The sequence below is a fragment of the Lethenteron reissneri genome, chromosome 18 (assembly GCF_015708825.2).
Source record: "Lethenteron reissneri isolate LAM-NWPU_2019-01 chromosome 18, ASM1570882v1, whole genome shotgun sequence".
In the NCBI taxonomy this organism is placed as follows: domain Eukaryota; kingdom Metazoa; phylum Chordata; class Hyperoartia; order Petromyzontiformes; family Petromyzontidae; genus Lethenteron; species Lethenteron reissneri.
Genome location: NC_083796.1, coordinates 6,329,494 through 6,352,716, shown reverse-complemented (window position 1 = coordinate 6,352,716; position 23,223 = coordinate 6,329,494). Strand labels below are relative to the sequence as shown.

General features: G+C 42.6%; 1 protein-coding gene across 5 annotated transcripts in view; it reads left to right on the top strand.

Annotated features, from left to right (window-relative positions):
* Positions 1–4,607, top strand: part of LOC133343766 (ankycorbin-like) — a 49,313-nt gene extending 44,706 nt beyond the window's left edge. For 4 of the 5 annotated variants that reach the window (XM_061553580.1, XM_061553581.1, XM_061553579.1 and 1 more), the window contains exons 16-17: positions 721–786; positions 1,659–4,607. In XM_061553580.1, coding sequence (XP_061409564.1) covers positions 721–786; positions 1,659–1,739 — 147 coding nt within the window. In that variant the 3' untranslated portion in view covers positions 1,740–4,607. The remainder of the gene's footprint in view (positions 1–720; positions 787–1,658) is intronic. The other variant, XM_061553584.1, reaches the window with a different exon arrangement.
* The last annotated feature ends 18,616 nt before the right edge of the window (positions 4,608–23,223 follow it).

Below are 23,223 nucleotides of genomic sequence, written 5' to 3'. Positions count from 1 at the left end.
TGTAAAATATACTTTATTTAAAGGATAAAACAAGGACAAAAAATTACATCAACAGCAAAGTTGTAAGAATAAATATTTTTGGAAAAGATGCATAATTTTTACAACCATTTATTTGTGTGTGCCTTTGTGGTTACAGTACATTGGTGTAATGCTTGCATTGATCTCAAGGGCTTTAAGAGTAATTTATGCCCAGCCATTAGTCACTTTGTGCTCATTACTATTAGCTGGCCACCTACAGTGCTAATATAATTTGTCATGAAATTGGTAAAACCTTCGCTCTTTGTTGCTTTGGAGCTCAGTCAAATTATGTCTGGTACAAGCTTGATGAAGTAAAAGGTCAATCAATTTGACAATGCCAAAAGGCTATTGTTGCATCCTCTGACTTTATTCTTCAATCACCCAGCTCCCTCTGCTCCGAGGTTCTGTATGACACAATAGACGCTAAGGTTGGCCACCTGAATTACATTGACACCTGTAAGCAAGGCCAATGTGATCATTTGAATTTTTTGTTCAGCAATGTTGCGTACTTAGCAGAAAACCCACGTTAAATTGGCACATTATTCGAATGCATTGGTGGGGTTTTTTTCTTGACGAAACTTAAATGAGTAACGTGTATATTTGTGCATTTTTAGAGTGTACCTTTTCTGTAGATGACAATACGAAATAATTTGCTGGTATTTTTATCATTCAAGTTTTGCATGAATGTATTTTTGTTGTCAGGCGGCAGAGAGGCACCACAAGGATGTCGTGTCTGTCTACCGGATGCACTTACTCAGCGCTGTGCAGGTGAGCATTTTAATGTACAAGAAATACAAACATGCAGTAAAATTATATCATATTAAAATATATATACCAGTGGAATTATTTTGGTGGCAGGGCGGTGCAGTGGTTACACTCGGACATCACAGCAAGAAGGGCCTGGTTTTGATTCCCAATTCGGTCATCATTCTGTATTGAGTTTGTATGTTCTACCATTCTGCATGGGCTTCCTCCAGGTTCTCCTGGTTACTCTCGTTGCTAAAATACCAAAATATTACTAGTATTGGCCAAATAATCCAATGCTGTAAATTTAACAGCAAATTAATCAATTGGCATTAGCAAGACTTGGCAGGACCCTCCTGAAAAACAGTTGAGATTCAGTGAGGTTTTCTTGGGTAAATACAGTAATCCCTCATTTAAAGTGGGTAGATGCATTCCTGAAAAGTGAAAACCGTATAAAGTGAGGTATCACGGTTACTGAATCACATTTGCACTATAAAATCACCCTCAAGTCATCCCATGGCATACCGTATTATACTGATGAGCTGTGCAGCTCAAGAAAGTCATTCATCGCCAAGCACTATAAAGCCGAATCATAACGGTGTGCATTCCTGTGCGAAAAGTGTTCTCTGATAGAAGAAACACGTTATAGTGAAAACGTTGCGTTAATACATGTTAAGCGAGGACTTGCCGTAAGCGTAATAATAATGAATATACAGTGGACAATGTCTGTATGTTGAACTTCTTTTGCACCGTACGTTGCCAACTGTGCTAATCACACAACAAACTAAACACAAAAAGCAGTTCTAAAGAAATTAGTTTTCAATCTAAATTTTTACATCCTGTGTTTCACATACTGTATCCCTAACGCGCGTTAAATTACTCTTCCCATCTGCCAGGGACAGATGGATGTGGAGGTACAAGAGGCACTACGGCAGATTCTCAAGATGCACCGAATCCACAAGTCTGACTCCTCGTGATCAGCAACCATTGCATAGCAACGCAGTACAAGTGTCGGCTTACAGCAGATATTGAAGTCATTTACTAAATGAACTTCTACCAAATATTTTGTATAAAAAAACAACAGTTGTGGCTTATTTTAGATATTGTATTTCTTGAATTTATTTGATATAAAGTTTTTTTTTTATATATGAAATGCTTGGCATTTAAAATACAAATGTCATCTGCTGTTAGAAGCCATACTAAAATTATTACGTTCATTTTGTAATGTTATTGTGATGTGTTGACCATTATAAAATGCACATTAATATAGCTACATGCAACATGATTATACCATAATTCATTTACACTACTAGCAGCATTTTTCAATACAAATTATCACCTGTTATTGCCTGTTATTCTTGCATTGTTAGTGTATCGAGTATCAACAATAGCATGGCAATAAAGACTCACAGCGCTGTATTAAATAACACAGTGTATCCAATTACGTAGTTTGTAACAATCAGAATACATTTCTATTTGCTTTGTCTTTTAAGGGATTACATGCCTATCCAGCATATGGACAGTCGGTTCAAATTACACATTTCCATATTTAAGTTAGTGAGCCATGTGATAGCTTCGGGAGTAGACTGATACTTTCCAGATTTGAAGCTTTCGTGACTGCAAGGATTCATATTCTTAGGTTTTTTCGGTAAAGTCAAGTAGGTAAAAATTTTAAATGAATAAAAGTAAAATATAAATTTTCATTTTTTACCTACGTGACTTTACCGAAAAAACCTAAGAATATGATACTTTCCAGTCCACCAGAGAGAAGAACGTAGAACAAAGTTGTTCACGATGCCGATCAATTCATTGTTTGTTTCGGCTGGCTGGGTCACTGCATTGTGGGTCATCACCTCTTAATGTCCCACTTGAGAAAGAGGCATGAGCAACGACCGGTTGCTGTTTTTAAGCGGTTGATAGAACCACTACAAGTTTCTCAGCAGAACAAAGCCACGCGGAGCAATGGTGGAACGCTCCCCGGTCTTTGCCAGTGGTCATCAGTTGGACCCCTGCTTCATCCAATTGTCTCGCGCAGCGATCCCAGATTGGTTTCTGGGATCTCAGAATAGTTTGTGAAGGGTGAAGCAGCTGGCCTTGGTGTTCCAGGAGGTCTGGTTTAATGTCACAGAACCAGCAGTTGGTTTGCTGCCATGAAAGGACCGTTTTTTTTTCTGACGGAATAATGGATATCTTGAAATCGAATATATAAACGATATCTAAAAAGGCAAAAGTGATGATATTAGGCATGCAATGAGACACTTAACAGGTGGGATGCGTGAAGGCTATCATTTCCTGCCCACTATGAATCTCTACAAGACAAAGAAAAGCTAGGTCATGACCTGTCTCTGTAAGTGATGATAGTTGACAACAGCAGTGATCGACTGCTAGCCAACAGAAGGATCACAAATGAGAGAATGACCCAAAAATAAGATGAAGTGATGACAACACAGCATATGGTATAGGAAGGATTGTGGTAACAACAAAAGGAAATACCATAAGGATGATGGTGATGATTCATTGAGCAGATGATTCAGAAAATGTATAATTATGACCACAATGCTCATTTTCATGATTGCTCGATTGTAATTTCAAGTTATCTATAGAAAGAAAAATGCAGGTTAAATTGAAATAATTAAATATCTATTTTGCCAGGTAATGCCCACTGAGCTATATAGCTCTTTTTCAGAAGTGACTTGACCACGAATGATAGCTCAACAAAGTAGCTTATATACACTAAACACGACCACGGGAAACTCCAAATATACTGTACAGGCATTGGGGCCAGAATCGAACTCCACTACCTTTATACCAGGCGAGGTAGTTAACATCTCACCACCGTGGCTTACAGAGATGACCGCGATACTAAAAAGCAGACAAGGTATTTGTTGTGGAAAAGTTAATTGCAATTACTAAATTATTATGAAACATTTGTATTTGGACATGTTCTGAATTCCCGAAGGATTTTCACAGGGACCGTTTTATGTGGCACAAAATAAAATAAAAAATGTAATACTTCAAAATACATGAGCAAATAATTTACTTTTAAATTAGCATGCAGCGTGACAGCCAAAAATGGTAATTGGAAAATGTTATTTGGAAATCTTATTCTTTGGTAAGCATTAAAATGTGTTTTATGCCATAGCTCACCAGCAGAGGGCATTGTCTTCCTTGTATTGCAGTACCAGGATGAATGCCCTTTGCCCTATCTGCTCAACCGCACACTGTCAAAGCAGCACACAATTCAGGCTTCATATTTTAAGTGCCACTATTTCCTTTTGAATGTACTACATTATACCAGTAAATATTGTAATGCATAATGTTGCATTGTGGGCGGGGTGTGGATGGGGCAGAACTTTTAGAAGGTTGATAAATAAAAATAAAAAATATATAAGTTTATTTGAAGGTATTAAAACACTTTTGTTGTTTTCAAAGTCGACCCTCTAATACAATTTATACGCCACAGATTTTCCACTATTTCAGCTGTTCAGAACTAATTGAGTGGGAGTTTATTTTGACCAAATAATAAGAGCAATTTCCAAACTGCATAATCTTTTGCGGTTGAGGCAGAGTGCCACAGGATTTTGGGCTTGATTTGGTGGGATTAGCCGGTAGGAAACATGGGGAGGAGGACGGATTACCGTCTCTTGCCTTGGGCATGAGCCCCACATAACGGCTTCCCAAAAGGACGCCGCTACCTTTTTGAAAATGGAACTCATCAGCCTTCCTATTTTATACTTTACCTTCAAGGAGGCTAAGCTGCTTTAACAACTGAAAAACATCTAATTTGTTCTTTCGGTAAAGTCACGTAGAAGGGAAATAATAAAATAAAAACATAATAAAATACAATTCTCATGACATTTCGGACACAACGCAAGCAGCCCTCAGGTGAAGACGCTGTCTTTCCGACAGCCCTGTTCTTCACCTGAGGACAGCTGCTTGTGTTGTGGCCGAAACGTCGTGAGAATTGTATTTTATTATGTTTTATTTTTATTATTTTATTATTTCCCTTCTACGTGACTTTACCAAAAGAACCAAGAAGATTAATCCCTGCAGTCACGAAAGCTTTAAATCGAAACTGAAAAACACATAAGTTTTTTTTTAAAGGAGGTGTTATATGCATAAAATAATTGAATAGAGTATTAAAAGGCAAAAAATACCACTGAATTTCATTTTTTTTAAACTTAGTACTTCCTATAATGGAATCTGGTTCCAATTTATACCTGTCATAAACTACAGTTGCATTTATTTTATAAAACGATATTGGCATGAAATGTTAAGTTGCCTCTTCACGTTAAGGTTTAGGTTTTTTCAGGGCTGGCTGGAGAACAGGAATAATATATTTGGTATGTTTGTGCAGCTGCCTAAGTGCAGTACGCAGGGTAGATCTCAGATTATTTGTTCGTCTCTAACAAAAAATTCAATCAAAAAATTATTCTGCAAAAAGCATCTCACACTTAGTGCTGACTGTTATAAGATGAAAAGAAAATCTAGAAATATAATAATGTTGTTCCTATTGTTCACATTTCCTGTTTGAAGTTGCTTTATGGGTATACTGCAAATATATTGAAATACATTGCAATTTTACAGCAAAATACCAAATTTGTATGTCTTAACATTTTTTTAAATTGCATTTTGCTTTTTAGCTTTCGGAATCATTCCAACACAAACATATGACATTGGTGTAAACACGACACGAGAAAGAGCGTATTTATTGCCAGATAAGAAAGAATGACAAAATGTTCTTTCAGAGCTCAAAAAGAAAAACACGGTAATTTATTTCCCTTCATGTATAATGCAACCTGGTTCCTCTATGATCATGATTGTTATTACGACAGTCACTTATTTATTTATATAAGAGGGAAAAAAATCTGCTTGGCTGAGGTTTAGGCCTTTTTCTTGTGCCTTAAACCCTCAATCTGCTTGCCAATGGCTTAATCACGTCCCCTGCACTATTGTCATTGGCTGTGGTTGCAGAGTGCTGCGTATTAAACCCAGGCCCGTCACATTATTTTCTCAGCCGACATGGCCCGAGGGACCCCTTTAATCCTTTCAAAACAAGCAGTGCGCTTGACACACCAGGAACCAGACAAGTAAGCTCGCCTTGCTGAAATGCTATACATTGCTGGCACAGTTCCAAGAAGCATACAAAATGAGTGCGAGCGGTGTCGGCCCACATGGGCAATATTTCACAATAAAAACAATTTTGAGAAGTGCCACTCATTAAAGTTAACATCATTGGCAGCAGAATGTTCCAGAGTGGAGACCTATAGCAGTGGTTTTGAGTATCAAGGAAATGTACGTTGAAAGCAGCCGCCCATAATGGGGCTGTTTGCTGTTCTAAACACTGTGGGTGGCCTTTAAACATTTTATTCCACTCCAGAAAAAACTGCCTAAATACGCCAACTTCTTGTGTTAAAAAATAAATATTGCTTTCTTTTGGTGCGCCATATTTATAAGGATTTTAACGGACAAAACGAATTACTTGGCAAGTATTCGGGGAAGCATTAAGACAATAAGTTATTACTCGAATACTGAAGCATGCAGTGAGTAATAACGTGTGGTGTGTTTTTCATTACGCCTATTACCGAGTAGTGACATTCAAAATTACTTTGGGCATAGCACGTGGGAAAATCTGGTTTCGTATTAGGGAGGGGGAGAGCTTCTTCAGAAAATAAGTCCAAGACAAACAAGCAGACCGTGCCACAAGTTGATTGCAGGTAAACCATAAAAAACAACTGACGAGGCATTCCTCTTATAAATTAAAAAGCCCTGTGGCTCTGAGCCCGTAGCCAACGTCTTGATATTTTTGTCCACGCAAGCCAAACTTTACATGTATTTAAAAAAAAGCTGGAGCACAAGTGTCTATTGCAAATGCCTATTGTAAATCAGATGTATAACGCGACGTTTTAATATAGTATTTCTTGTACATCTTACATTTATTTTATAAGCACACTTTTTAAAGCTTTACAAATTTCACTCTTGGAAATTATCCATAGTGGTCTGAGCGCAGGACTTCACTGATTGGATCTACACAATACTATATTTACTGAATTCTCATAATTACTTTCATCTGCATAAATAATGAACAGAGCTTTGTCAAAACTAGTATTACACACACACTCTGCACATCTGATTGCACGTTCAGCAGCTGACACTTGATCGGTGTAATGCCTGAAATCAACACACAAGAAGCTTAGGGTGCCTTAAGCCGATCAAATCCCGGGTGGCAGATGCGAAGGATTTGTATTATGAAACGGTCACGTGTGTGTGCCAGCGCACTGCAGGCAGCTGCCTTTCAACAAAGGCTTAAAGCGGACGTCTGCAAATTGTATTCAGACCAAGGCGTTCCCAGGTAAATGCTGAATTAGATTTCCATTTGTTCGTTTTCTGCGCTCTTGATACCACGCTCTCATGGTTCGCTGCCGTAATGAGTCATTATTTCAACGCAATATTCACAATTTTTTATTGTAGAAAAAGCTGTTTATGAGAATTATATTGGCAGATAGGCGATTGTTCTTATTGTGCATACATTGCACTTCTTTCGCATCGTACATAGAAAACCCTTCCACAGTGTTGGGTTGTGCAAGGATCAAAGTGTGTAGCAGTCGTGATGAATTCGCATTTACCCTACAATGCCAAATATTTGTGCATTGCACAACAGAACACGGACAATGTATTGAAAACATTACATTGCTCTTCCATTTCCCTAGCCAAATTAATAATGGATTAAGGCTTTCATCCGGGATAGGTATAACTATTATATAAAGCACACACAGTGTGTTGTTGTTCAATGTTGATGAACGCCGACTTGTGATGCCAGTTTGGCTCAGATGCCCTGACATTTGAGCTGCATTAGAACTCTTGACAGCACACCTGAAAGCTGAAACTGCGGAGTGTTAGCAGTGGCTGCAAATGTGATGGATGTACACCGAAGGTTGCATGTACTCTACGAACTGTTACTGCTAACATAACAAAGAATATGCATCCCAATTCAGCAGCAGTATAGAAATGAGTTCAGAGAATGGAGCTCCGTTTTGTGCACATGCCATATGGCTTGACCTACTAAAGTATGCGTAGCACAGAAGTGGAACAATTCAAATGCATTTGTGTGTCTTGTTATTCTAATTTGGTTGGAGTAGGAACAGATTGTATGAAAGCCTCAAGCCAAGAGATAAAATGCTGTAATTCACCACGGCTCTTTTAACTTCCCCTCGACAGGTGCGCCCAAAGAGATCAAAAGGAAATGAGAATGAATTCTATTTTATATTGTATTGCCTCGTGTAAAAGATCATTGGCGGCGCAAACCCCCATTTTCTATTTTGACATGCCTTTCGAAACACCGTGGACGTCAGCCGTAGAATTATGAATCTCCGTCTTGCAGAACAGAGAGACAGATGAGAGTAGAGCGTTGTGAGCAAATTATCGACACGTGTCACAGTTGAGATAAACTATAGCATCCTGTGCAATGAAACTTGCACCATTGTTTGCAATTAAACTTGCACCAACGGTATACAACCAATGCTTTATTATTTAGCGACATTAAAATAAATATTTAGTCGAGTCAATGGGATCAGTTCGTGTGCAAGAGTGAGAGATAGACTGTGCCATAGCAGAACTAATTGTGATGGTGTGGGGAGGCATTCATCCAGCAGTAGACACATGGCTGATGCAATGTAGTGCATACGTCACCCAATCTGCCATAGGCAAACATGAATATGTAGGTGGATCAGAATACTGCCCCAACACCTATTGTGAAGGGTTTAACGGCTGAATCACTGGGGGGTGTAATCCAACCATTGCTCACAAAATGTTCTTTGGGAAGCTTTCTTCTTTGTTTTGGATCTTCTCTTGGAAACTGTATCGGCAGAGATCCCTCTGTTAGATTATGAGTTTCTCCAGTAAAACGTGAACTGTCACTGTAACATATAAGTACAGCTTAATTGTAAATTGCAAATGAGCTGCATTCTGGAAAATTACTGCTAAGATGGTTATTAGATTTGTGACAAGACAACAATAATAATGTCAACTTGTAATTCGCACAGTATTTGTTGGCTCCCAAAGAGAGAAAATAAAATGACTCGGAGGCACAAGGAAGCACAGACAAGCAGAAAAGGCCGCCAGGTGGCGAGCGGGTGCCCAAATCCCTCCCCCCCCCCCAGCTTTGTGGTCCTCTATGTGTTAAGCTGTTATAGGCCAAATAATGACGATGTACACGTGTCAGTAAACCGGAGCATCCGAAAACTCGTGCATGTGAGGGGGCAACTCTCTATCCTGTACAGATGGAACGGGTGGGAGTTTGCATATGCTGTACCGCCTTCTCCTGGCAAGCCAGGGTATTGGCACCTCGACTCCAATGGGAAGAGAGCATGACAACATTTAGTATGATCCATCAACCTTCGCCTCGACATTGGTGCATTTGAGGCGTGCCCCACCACCCCATTGCAAGTACGTTCCTTCACATTTAGAAACGTGCATTTGGAGTATTTGACTGCTAGAAATTCCCACGTGATAAGCCACTTCATTGTGCTATAATTTGTGGCCAGGTCGCTTCTGAAAAATAGCTACATATCCCAGTGGGCCTTACCTGGTCAAATAAAACAAAGTTTAGTTTATATCTTGAAGTGCTGTATATAGTTGGTTTTATGATTCGTAGCTTTTGCAAACCAGTTTCCATAATAGCTTGCTGGGATGGATATTGTAGCAAATAATTATTCGACCAGTTTCCAAGCAACATTTGGTTATAGAGTAATATCGCAATTACTTTAAACTGCCGTATTCTCACGTAAAAATGTCTACTTCGCTTAGACCTTCTCTGTACCACAGATGGCACTATAGACCAGCAAAACAGCATTTAACAAGTATACTGTGCTCATGTTGCGTTGATGAAACATCAAGATTCGTGTGAATGGACTGATATTGTTATACTGTACATGGGACCTTATGAATCCACTAGGTGCGTGACGTCATTTGTGTTATCTGAATGAAACGAGCCGATGCATCGTTTTCCATTGGCGAATGGCAAAGGGAATGAGGGCAGATCACTATCGAGCGAGACATGGAAATCCTCGTGGCCCAAGGGGCCGTCCATAAATGACGTCACGCACCTGGGGGGTGGGGGTCAGACATTTGTGACGATGTGTGACGAGGGGGGGTGGGTGAGAAATGTGACGTCACATCAAAATGCGCAACTTTAAATAAATATAGACAACACGTTCTACTTCATTAAATCGACTTTTTAATAAATGTTTTCTCCTACAACATCAGAGTGCAGCGCCACATTATATACGCACTGCAATGACAATAGTTTAAAGCGATTTGAAGTATGTTTTTTTTTTTGGGGGGGGGGGGCAGAGCTTTGTGACGTCATATTTGATGGGGGGGGGGGGGGTCTGACATTTTGTGACGCCGTGTGCGCGAAGGGGGGGGGGCGGTCAAAAATCGTCCAAAATCGCGTGACGTCATTTATGGACGCCCCCCAAGAACACAGCACGCGGACCAACTCTGTTCACCTCTGTTCACGAGGACTCCTCCCCCAGACGCTGTGGGCGAACGACACGAGCGTCGCCATTTCTTTCCACGTGCCTCCGCGTCGTTCGTCGATGGCACATTACGCGGCGAGACGGGTGCGAGAACGTGTCAGGTTCCTGCCGTTCAGCTACACCGCCACCCAAACACCCCCCCCCCTACCCCCCCAACACGTTCGCCCGGGGACAGGTTTCGTTACGCCACCACTTGGCCCAGCCAACTGTGTCACCAGGTGCTCTCTCTCTCGAAGGCACGCACGCACACACACACGGGGTGTCACTCGATAAAATATAAAAAAAACTTCGTGGGCGGACGGGTTAACCTCATTTTCATCATCTTCTCCAGACGTGAGACCATAAGAAGCTTGGTGTGAGCTTTACAGAGCCTTAGCTGGAAACAGGAAAGCCGATTAACTCTTCTGCCTGGGGGCAGCCTAGGAATGGGGGGGGGGGGGCAATTTCAGGAGGGAATTATAAACAGGACATTAGGATTAGGTGAGGAAGCAATTTATGACAACCAACACAATTACCTTAAAGCATCCGACATCCGTGTTGTGAAATGCAGCATTCTTATAAAGTCTAAACTAAAAAAAAACGCATTCGGCAAGTTTTAGCCTTAAGTTTTGATTGTATTTTTTATACGAACGCTGGTAAGTTATTGTATTGTATAATTGAACAGTTATGGCAAGCTTCAGAAAATATTGTCAAAACTTTCAAGTAAACGACAACATGGTAATTCCTAAAGGACTGCAGAGCTCGGGAAATTGTTGGTAGCACTGACTCACCACCGACTGCAAACTGCCTTCCAGCTTCGTCTGTGGTTCCTCAGTGATTGTGGGATTCTATTTGCAAAATTGACGATACTATGACGCCACGTCGTTGAGATGTTTTCTACCTCGCCTGGTACGCAGGATGTCGTGGGTGGTTCAATCCCGAACGTGACGCCTGCTGTATATTTGGTGTTTGCGTGTCTCTCTCCCCGTGGTCGCGTGGATTTTTCTCCGGGTCCTCCGGGTTTTTAGAATCAATATGCATTTAGAGTATTTGGCTGTTATACATTTCCACGTGATAAGCCACTTCGTTGAGCTATTATTTGTGGGCAGATCGCTTCTGAAAAATATGTATTTATCTCAGTGGGCCATACCTTGTAAAATAAAATACAAATCTAATAGTTACAAAAAAACAGTATGTATAAAACCCATACATTATGAACATAAGCAATGTTTCTTTATAGGTGAATTGAATTATAGAATAGAGAATATCAAAATTAAGTATTTCATTAAGTTGTTGTATAATTATGGGACAGGCTAGTGGCACAGTGGTTAACACCACTTCGCTATGAACTCAATCACCAGAGTTCGATACCCTGCCATGGCTAACATAATTGAAGTGGCATTCGCCTTGGTGTATTTGTTTGTAACAGCAAAAAAAAGTATACTCTTCGCAAAAAAATGTTTCGAACTGAAACAAGGCAAAGGTAAAGCTCCCCCGTATAGCGTTAACATACTTTTTTGGACAAGTGCTATTAGCGAGCACCTATGAAGGCCGGTCACGGCAGATGAGGGGGTGGGTGACCAGCACCGCGCCGACCGCCTTTGTCTTCCTAGTGGCATTTGAACACCTGTACCCCAATTTACCTACAACCACTGGCAAGCATGGTGAAGTATGGTCAAACACCCTCCAGGACTGACACGGCCTGAGGCAGCCTTCATCCAGCAGTGGATTGACAAAGGGCTGAACATTTACTTATTTGTTTTATGAAAATGTTAGTATTGTACATAATGGATAATGATCGGTGGATTAAACTCACATGCTATTGCAATACATACTTTTCATTATGTATCCAATATTTACTCAAATATTATGTATTTAGGAGCTGAAGAGGCGATATTACTGTGTATGAGCACAATGTTAACTGTAATTGAATCAAATATATTATTCTGAAAGATGAACACTTTCATCACTCATGCATCCCTTTTTTCTTAGGTTTGATCATCTGGAATACAGCCGAGGCATCTCTTCAGATTTTTTAAAAGCTCGGGTTTAAATCCGTCGATCAATTCCGCGATTTGTAACCAGTTGAGTAATTCTCGACACGCAATACAGTCGTTAGTTGGCTAGGAAGCTCTCGATATACAAGGCATCATTATCAACTCATCACCATTATTCTCACTCGCAATGTTTTTGCACATTCTCATTTCCCTTAAACCTTAAAGAGCACTTTGCACGCAGAACGGTGAAGGTGCAGCCCTGCAATTGCCTGCTCACGCTACTGCTGACAGAGGGGCCTCCAGTAGAGGGAGCTCTAGAGACCCTAGAGGGAGCTCTAGACCCTAGAGGGAGCTCTAGAGACCCTCTAGAGAGGTTATTTTTGGCCTACTTTTCCATGCTGGCCAGACGTCTTGGAAGATGTGAGCGTACTCACACCGTACCCAACAGCACGCTCCCTGCCGATGGACTAACTGCGGTACACAAATAGACCTTCCTATTGTTTCAACTGCAGCTGTCGGGGCATCACGGTGACGATATGTTAACTACCTCGCCTTGTATGCAGGAAGTCGTGGGTTTCGATCCCGACCCTGACGCCTGCTGTATATTTGGAGTTTGCATGTCTCTCTCTCCCCGTGGTCGCGTGGATTTGAATCTGGGTCCTCCGATTTTTTTCCCTCCACATTTAGAAACATGCGTTGGGAGTATTTGGCTGTTATACATTTTCACATGATAAGCCACTTCCTTGAGCGAGATGTTAACTACCCCGCCCGGTTTACAAGAGGCCCTGAGTTAGACCGCGACCCTAATGTCTGTATATTTGGACTTTGCATGTCTCTCTCTCTCCGTGGTCGCGTGGATTTTTAACTGGGTCCTCCGGTTTTTCCCTCCAAATTTAGAAACACGCGTTGTGAGCATTTGGCTGTGAAACATTTCCACATTATACGCCACTTCTTTGAGCTATCATTTGTAGCCCATTCGCATCTGAAAAAGAGCTACATAGCTCAGTGAGCTTTACCTGGTAAAATAAACATAGTTTATCGTTTTCGTTTATGGATTCGAACCGACGACCTCTGAAATGCAAATTCGAGTGACGCTAACCATCACAACGGTGGCAACATCACTTCACGTGTAGAATGGAAACGTATTAAGTGTGCAAAAATATACATAATTTCGTTGGATAATCTTCAAACTTCAAGATGTGACCTGTGGCTTCTCTCACACGCCATGGATCTCCCGTGTGAACGACGGCTCAAGTGAACGTTGTTAGCTACCAGGCCACGCTTAAATAACCACACGTGCGGCACCGTTATTGGGCAGCGGTGCGAATCGCCGACCAAACCCCTCGCAAACTCGCTCGGCGGTAAGCGCGTTAACCGCGAGACTATCACGCCACTTAAGATTCTTTGAACCTTTTCAGCTTGCAAGCAGGATTTATACAAGTATGCATTATGGTGCTGTGTAAGTTTACTCTCCCCATCTGGTTTAAGGCCATACAATCTGATCTCACGACCAGCTGTCAGGGTATAATTTCTCATGCATAATGAATTTCATTATTTACAGTTCACTATGGGAAGCATGGCCTCAGATCCTCCTTCAGAATACACGAATGGGTTATCGCTTTCGTTTTACCTTTAAAGTAGTTAGCAGATCCGGAACATCACCCAAGGAGCACTATTGAAAGTGTTATAGATGCTTCCATGATTTTTTTTTTTAATGAGCAAGGTTATACGATTTTGGGAAATCAGACGATGGCAGGAAATTCCAAAGTCGAGCAGTGCGAGGAAATACGCAGAGAGAGCGAAGTATTTGAACCTGCAGCGTGGTGGACGAACAGTTTAGTAGACCGAGTCCTCAACATACGAGGAGGAATTCAGGAGTGAAGTTCATGCGAACAGGAAATTTGGTTGGAGCAACAGAAGAGTGATAAGGAGGCGATTGACTACCAACCAGTGAGTGCCGAATGACCACCCAGAGACGAAAGTGTACGGGACAAGAGCACGCACAAAGGCACTGCAATGTTTGCAGTGCACAAATGTGTGTTCCCTTGTTCAAGTGTGGGTTCAAGTGCTACTACTATGAACCAAGTCTGGCACCAGCACTATAGTTATGTCACCATAATTTAGCAGTTTAATGACAGCAGTTGTAATTAATTTTATAATTGTGCGTAGATTGCAAATGGCCTGGCTCAGATGCCCTGGCAACATCACCACTGTAATGGTTAATGCTGCTTTGTGTGTGTGTGTTGTGTAAATATCGTCACTAGGAAGACAAAGGCGGTCGGCTTGGTGCTGGTCACCCACCCCCTCGTCTGCCGTGACCGGCCTTCATAAGTGCTCGCTAACAGCACTTGTCCAAAAATATGTTAACTCTATACGGGGGAGCTTTACCTTTGCCTTGTTTCAGTTCGAAACATTTTTTTTGCGAAGATTATAAATTTTTTTTTGCCGTTACAAACAAATGCACCAAGCCGAATGCCGCCACTTCAACATAAATGTGGGCGAGCGAATGTTGTGCCCCGTGTGGAATGTTTTATTCACGCTTATTGGCACGCAGTCTGCTCACAGCGCCCTACAAGACAGCCAGCAAAGACTTCTACAGTCTCCCCCCCCCCCCTCGTGCCCTTTCGTCCCAGGTCCTCCAGCACATCCCCCCTCTCTCCGCCTCTCAACCCAGGACCCTCCCAATGAACTTTACTCTGCTGTAAGATCAATATTGGCCCTCGGTGTTTGTGAAGCAGCCTGTTTGTTGACTTGAGCCGTGGCTCTGTTTTCGCAGCACTGTTTGGATTGCGGCGGCGGCGGCACCGAAGTCGTGTGGATGGATACCTCTACCGCTGAGCCTCTTAGAACATCCAGGACGTATTTTTGTGTGTGTTTTAAACAATTATTACTCAAACTACGCAGGTTGTCACGGTTGCGCTGCATAGTTCTCCGATGTGTTTTGTGTTGTGCCACGTGTTGTTGTTGTTGTTGTTCAGCGTGATGTCTGATGTTTCGCTCCACGCTGTTGGGAGCTTCTGCAGGAATTTACATTTTGCTCCACGCGATTGTTCAAGCATTTCTAGAGGCACGTGGATCGAACTGTCAAACGCCGTGCCGAGCAACACGCGGGGAAACTCGCACACACCTCAGACGATTATTGTCAAATTTGATTCAGTTGAGGAAATAGCTGTGACACAATTCGCCATGAAAGTCCCAGTAAACTTGCTTACATTTTTCTCCTTTTTGCACTCCTATCGTTCTTTGTGTATTGTTTGCCGTTGGAACTTGCTGACCCGCCGCCCGTCCTGGACACCTGTGAAACATAGCTTCATAGGTCATCGGATTTCTCCAGTCTCGATAAAAAAATCTGATTCTGAAAAAAAGATTATTGACACCAGTGTGAGAAGATGTGACCATACTTCACCATACTGGTTAGGGAAGGTTGGTGAAGACACCCACTCACTCAGGATTATACTTAATACCGGTGAATGTTGTTATTGCGTGTATGCACATGAAATGCACATTTCGGTTTTGTTTGTGAAAGCTTTTTTTTATTAATATATAACCAATTTTTCGTATCATGTTTGCTTTCTACTAATGGCAAATACAGTTGCCTGTGTACTAGGCAAATGCTGGTTAGGCACACGGCAATCAGTCTGTTTGCTCTGCAAGGGGATCATTTGTTGACATGCAGTGCAATCAAAAAAACAACGACGCAGTGGACAATCTGGGCAAACAGCTGACGATTTCAAAGGATTAATTGAACAAACCACATTCGGCTATAGTAGCACCATTTTAAAGTGACTGTCTTCAGAAATGATGAAAGTATACATATTATTATAGTTGTGGTTGAGTGGTGGCGTTGTGGGGGGGGGGGGGTGTGCATTGTGCTATGTAACTGGTCACCTGAGTTTGATCCTCAACCTTGGCTAACATCAGTGGCGAGTGATATCTTAATTAATCCTTTAATGTCCCCCATCCTCACCAAACAACCTCCATAACTGACAAAGCACGTGGAAGCCTTCATCCAGCAGTGGATTGACAAAGGGTTGTGGATAATTATAGTTTTTAAAAAAATAATTGTCGTACTTGTGGTTATTTAAATACATCCTGCTTTTGAATACTGGAGGCTTTTGGATTGTTAATAATTTTACCGTTTAGCCCATGGCAAGGCAGCGACCTGATTAGTCTGTGCACCGAGGAGACGGAGCGATGAAATCCGTCCGCGTTCGGCCGTTTGGTGGATTAGTACATCGCAGGATCATGAGAGGAGGTGGCGACGGCTTGGAGTAGGCAATCATACTGCAGTGGATTGAACATGGCTAACGACTGATGATGATGATAATGCTGAGGTGACGTTACTATAGAAGGAATTTATTAGACTGTGTAACGAAAAAAATTGTTCCTAGGTAGTAAGTGTTATCTTTTTATTGCTTATGCCTCAAAAGTAGAAAAAAATGGCGATTATTCCCCACAAACTTTGTTTTTGTGACCAGGACACAAAAGCAAAGTTAATAATCCATTACATTAATAACACTGTGTAACAAATTTATTAATTTTTGTTCCTGGGTAGTAGGTGTTATTGCCTAATTGCTTATGCCTCTAAAGTACAGAAAAATGGCTAGTATTCTCCATAAACTTTGCCTTTGTGACCAGGACAGTGATATTTAGAAATTGTACCTATTTCCAATGAGAAAACGTGGTGTGCATTTGCGTCATTCCTTCACGTAAAGTCCTGGTCACAAAAGCAAAGTTCGTGGGGAATAATCGACATTTTCTATAATTTTGAGGCATAAGCAATTATAAAATAACACTTACTACCCAGGGACAAAAATCGTGTTACACAGTGAATTATCATTGTGGTCACACAGAACAAAGTAGGAGGAGGAGGAGGGGGGGTAGAAGAAGTGAAAAAAACCCCCGCACATCCACCAGCCATTGACGAATCATTGCAGCTCGGCCGCATGTGTTGAGATTACTGGGTCCTTCTGACCCAGCGCTCCAAGAGCTCGATATGCGACCTTGGCTCGAGTGCCAGAACGCAGCCAAGGCCCCGTGTCGCCGGGTCACATTCTGTCCCACATGCGGCCCATCGGACTATTTGTGAAACGTTTGATAAGAGAACGGTCAGTCTCAGCAGGCTGTTGACTCGTGGCCACTGGCTTTGTACCCACCCCCTCCTCCCCCGAGTTTAACCAAACACGAACAAATAGAGGCCGAAGCCACCCATGACTCTGATGTTGACCGAAGGCAACGGGAAATTGCCAGCATTTTAAACAGTGATACCTTGAGGACGTTCAATCTATGACGATCAATTTTTTTTTTTGAAATAAATATAGAATTTCGCCCACATTGCTATTAAATCATCATTTCATTTGTCGTGTTTATCGCGTTGCAATTCCAAGAATAATTTTGGTGCAAATATCACACAGTACGGCGGGGAGATGCGCGCTCGGAATCACATTGTGGGGACAAAAGGTGGAACGCATTGATGCGTGGAAGGTATGCACGTTAAAGACTTGATTCTGTTAGCAAAGTGGGCTTGGGCAGGACACATCGCGCGATTGAGTGATGGCCCATTCTCGTGAATCGTGCGGGTGCCAGGTGGATCGCGGCATCACAGGATCGTGAAGGAGAGCAGTAGCATGCAGCAGTGGATTGGTCATGGCTGATGATGATGATGATGGTGCATGCGAATGGTGTTTGGATAAATCCTAAAACTTGCAGACATTCCAGAAAGCTCATAATCAACGTTTTTGGGTTTAGATCGCGTTATTTATAAATGTGTCGTAACCCTCCACCACCCGACACGGCCAATCAGTAAAAAAGTGTCCCGTTGACAAAAGACAAATAGTTCACTGCTTTAGCCCACCGGTGTGTTTAAGTGTGAAACCACAACATTTACTGATTGGCCGTGTCGGGTGGTGGAGGGTTACGACACATTTATAAATAACGCGATCTAAACCCAAAAACGTTGATTATGAATAATATTGGTCGCGAAAGCCTACGTGTTAAATTCCAGAAAGCTGTCTCATATTTTCTCGTATGTATAAATATATATAGACGGCTATAGCATAATCCACTTAAGCGGCAGCATAAACAGTTCATTGTATACGTAGAGATAACAAAGTAATATTTACGCGGTACTGTTGAGGCCTACAATGTTGGCTTGATTAGAATTCTGCCGGTGTCGTGTTTACTGTGACAGACACGGCTGTTGTTATGGTGCCATGGAGCACCTAAGCCCATCAATAAAGAGTTCATCATATTACACTGACAGGACCTTTTAACTTTGCTTATCAGGTGTACGTGTACGTAGTGTTGTGTTTCATATTGTTTTGCCAGGAGATTCGATTTCAGACTAACAAAAAAAACTCGCTGCCTCGAGTCGAATGAAAAACTTCTCTTTTTACATTTGTGCATCCTTTGTCTCTTCTCAAAGCGATGAGTAAGGACCCCCCCCCCCCCACCGCGCGCTATGGTTGGGAAAGCAGATATGTCAGAAGTGACTTGTCCGGATCTGTTGCGAATGCTTGCTTTGAAACGGTAAGCCTGCTTGCAGGCGCGATGAACTTTCAGCTGTCAAAACAGTAATGGAGGGGCCTTGTTGGGACAATGAGCCACTGATGCCTTGCGGTTCAACGTCCCCCGGCAAATTCGGCAGAGCCAGTGGCATTTGGATTAATTGGGCTTGTTTAAAATGAGAAAGTGTAGACAACTGCGGCCAAGGCTCACCTTTCAGAGGTACAATGAAAGGTATTGCAAGTGCAAATATAAAGATACCCCCACCCCGCCACCATCCCCCACCGCCACCATTCAGCAAATGAAACTGCACCGTGTATTTCTCCTTGGAAAGCCACCAATGGCCCCATGATTAAAGCGTGAAAAGTCAACGTGCACATTTTTTTTTTGGTATTTAATGATACCGTTTGTGTCATAAAGGCATTGTATTACCGCGCGCACAAAAGAGACGTTGAACAAAAAAAATGGGGGGGGGGGGGGGGTAGTTCAGATGGCCTTCATTTAGCAGCGTGAGAGGAGAAAAAAGTGCTACATTTGCTTCCTGCACTGAGGAGGTTGGTGACCTTGTCAGCCTGTAGGCTCGCTGCACTTGGCATGCTGTGCGACAAGCTGTCGCGGAGTAATAGCCTCGTCGAGTGCGCGGTGCATTTCACTGAGAAAATCTCACGATGAGGTCGCGTTGACTTTCTAAGAGCGCTGCGTATATGGAGGTGTCCGGGGTGGCTCACGGGTCAGCAACACCGAGCTGGCACCGCATGAGTTCGAATCCGGGTTTCACTCGCCCCCCACGGTGTTTGAACGAGGCTCTCAATGGTCTCAGCAGTCGCCAATTGCTACACGGAGCAATTGGCGGCTACATGAGCATCGCATTAAAATGGGCTTTTTAATTCGATTTAATGTATTTCAACTATGGGAATTAAACGGTTCAGTTTGATTAACATACGACGATCCTTGCGAGGCATGATAAAACAAATGGACATCAAGGGTACGTTGAAGCGACTTTAGAAGTCTTCCTGTGACATCATATTCCCACGTCATCCTCTGACACGGGGCGATGCCCTGCTAGCTGCAGAATCCCCACTGGAAATGTAATTCCTGTCATGTCGACATGACGTCAATGACACAACCGGGACCATGATTGTGAGAAACAAATAACACTGAAATATGTTCGCAATGAGATTTTTGAAGAAGTGAACGTTATTTTCTGACAATCTCGCTTACCTCCAGGAATGGTCATCAGTACTGCAGTACAGCAAGTATGGTACGCTTCCATCCGTGTGGCGCTTGAGTGTTTATCATTTGCGTGCACGGGTTTAGCCAGGCACCCAATTTGCCTTCCACAGGCACACACAAATTACAAACAAAACAGATTTGGCCAAAAGTCTCAAAAATATAAACCTCCTGAAAAGGTTATTAACATTCAGACAGATTTTCCTGGGTAAACAAATGCATTATTCAGATGTATTTATTTTTAAAGAGAACGTTTTAATTTTCTTTTCATTTATTAAGGGTTTTACTCTTCATTTCTGCTGGGTACTTTGCAAGTAGTTTCCATGCCATGAAATGTACAAATCATTTAATTGTTTTGCGCCATCATCATTATCGCCATCGTCGATTGTCAGCCTGATATTAATGAAGTCACCAATGCCGATTCACTGCTCCCACCTCCCAACAGCTGCAATTTGTCTTCGTTGCTCGTGGGCCGTGATTTCGATCCGCCTGTTTTCTGGTCATCTGCTTGCACATTTCCTCTTTTAACTGTGACCACTGAACTGACAGATGTAGGTGAATTAAACCCACACCAGTCCAAAGTAGGTTTTGCTTATGAACCTCATTCTTTTCCACATCTCACCACCCTGTTGATTTCTTCCCTTGGCTACCAGTGGCGAATTGGAACGTGACTGGTTTACTCGTGGTGGTGAGGATACGGCGGTAATAAATTGTCAATTTATAGTGAACCAGAGAACATAGAATTTGCATATTGTCAATTTATAGTGAACCAGAGAACATCGAATTTGCATATATATAAAATGTATTTGTAAAAAAAAATGAGCCTTTGCACTAAGAAAACTTTAATTGCAAGTTTAATTTGTGTGCTTGACACCGTGTGCCTCTTTAGCCCGCGAGACCGCTTAGGAGGCCTGCTCTTTGTGTAATTATTTCATGCTCATCGTTTTGGGACCACAACTTAAGGGACGTAAATAAATCAACAACATTCATTGTACATGCTTGTAGGCAGGCGGGGGATCCGAAACCACCCTGGAAAACCCGAGACGGCTTCCTTCCTCGGGTCTGCCGATCAGCTGACTTTCTGCGCCGAGTTTGCATTTCTGAGAAAGCGGCGGTGCCTTGCGGAGCGGAACGGCTTTGGACGTCCATCAGCGGCCGGCCAAAACTCGGGCTGCAGCGTTGACAGTGAGCCCTCACCCTCCTTGCACTGCACCAGCGGTAGCAGCAGCCGCCTCCTTCCAACACGAACCCCTTCTCTGCACCCCCCCCCCCCCTCCACCGATATACAGCTGCATTCAGTGGGCCCGAGTCTGACCTGTTTTGATGGCCGAGGAAAGGAAAAAAATAGAACTGTCACAAGAAGACAAGCCACGACAGGTGATAGGAATCCTTCCTTGGCCTCCACCCTGCCCCTCCGAGGCTCCCTCTTGTCTTGATTGGCCGAGCGACTGCTTGCCATTAGAGCCGAGGCCTAACAAAACATCCCACTCTTAGTGGAAAGATTAGTTCCACTTTGTATGCCTCAGCTAAGATGACCTCCTGTCAACTGATTGGTTTAGATCATGGCTTCGGCAATAGGATATTGAAAGATTGCAGAGGAGACGTAAATTAATTTTCTTTTTTGTTTTATCTGCGAAGTACAATCTCTCGTCTCCCCCCCCCCTGGAAGGGTTGAATGCAGCCAAAACTTTACTTCTGCTTTAATATCGCCTGTCCATTACACTGTCAGTGTTGAATTGCATCCTCAGATATTTTGGCATGATGACATATCTTTTGCCGAGCGGTTGAATATTATTCCTTTATGTTCGCACAAACGTACCCCTGATGAGACGCCCTGGTAATTCGCCATAGGTCTCGTATTTATTTTGTTATTTATTCATCACCAATTTTTTTTCTTCCCCCGGTGAAAGAGAGAAAATGGACAGCTATAAAAGTCCACAACAATGAAGCCAATGATCCATTTCTCGTGGGAGGTGGCGGTGTCTAGAAGGGAATAAGCACCGTGAAGGTTGCCCCATCCGCACTGCCACGCTGCCAGGGAAGAAAAAAGCCCTTCACAGTTGACTGCAAGTTCACATGGCGGGCTAGCGCGAAGTGGAGCATGTCCAGGAGCGCGGCAGATGCCAGACTTTGCGGGGAGGCGCAGGAGAGGGCAAGCGTCGGGATGGAGGAAGAAGGGGGACACCGGGGGCTTGTGCCAACTCGGGCTATGCGGTGCTGGGGCATGGGTCCTCCTGCTCTGCTGACAGGCATTGCTTTTGCAGTGACACGGGAGAACTTTCCTATTCATCATGGCTGGCAAAAAAAACATGTCCACAGTCAGTGGCATTGGCTTTCATTGGTGCTGGAGCGAGATGCAAGGGCAATGAGACAAGAATCTGATGCTGATAAAGCCCTACTGTTTCTTCCTCAAGTCAGCAGTAATGAAATTCGGAAAAAAATGGTTACATGAGAGCAAGGCTTTTAAAATCGTGCCAAGAGCGTTTAACCTATGCAGATATATTTTTTGTGGAGAGCCAGTGGATTGCCAAAGGTGACCTTCGTGGAAAGTGCATTTCACACTCTCTCGCTAATGAAATTCTTCAGACAGCAGAGGCTTGTGAGGTTGGAGAGGAACCATGGTGAGTTTAAAATGACTAAGATGTGCCAATAGCAACACACTGTCTCAAGGATCGTGCCTCGTTTTTTTGTAGGGCACTGAAGTATGTGAAGCAACTAGGACCACAAATCACATTACTGCTCAAGTGCTTTTTTAAAGAGCTGAATATCAGCATGATGTGCTGGTAATATAAAATACTATTTCCGTTTATTGGATGATACAAAACAATGTCAGAGGCGCAGCCCAGCAATTTCTTACTCACGCCATTGCTGGCAGAATGTCTTTCACCAGAGGGAGCTCTAGAGAGCTTCCCTAGAGGGTAGCTGGCCTCCCCTTTCATGCTGGCCGGTCTTCTTGGACTAGGCAAGAGTACCTACATTTTTTTTTCGATTTAAAGCTTTCGTGACTGCAGGGATTCGTCTTCTTGGTTATTTCGGTAAAGTCACATAGAAGGGAAGTAATAAAATAATAAAAATAAAACATAATAAAATTATTCTCACGACGTTTCGGCCACATTTTATTACTTCCCTTCTACGTGACTTTACCGAAAGAACCAAGAAGATGAATACCTACATTTTGCCTCAACCATACGCGAACCCGCTGATCGACTGTG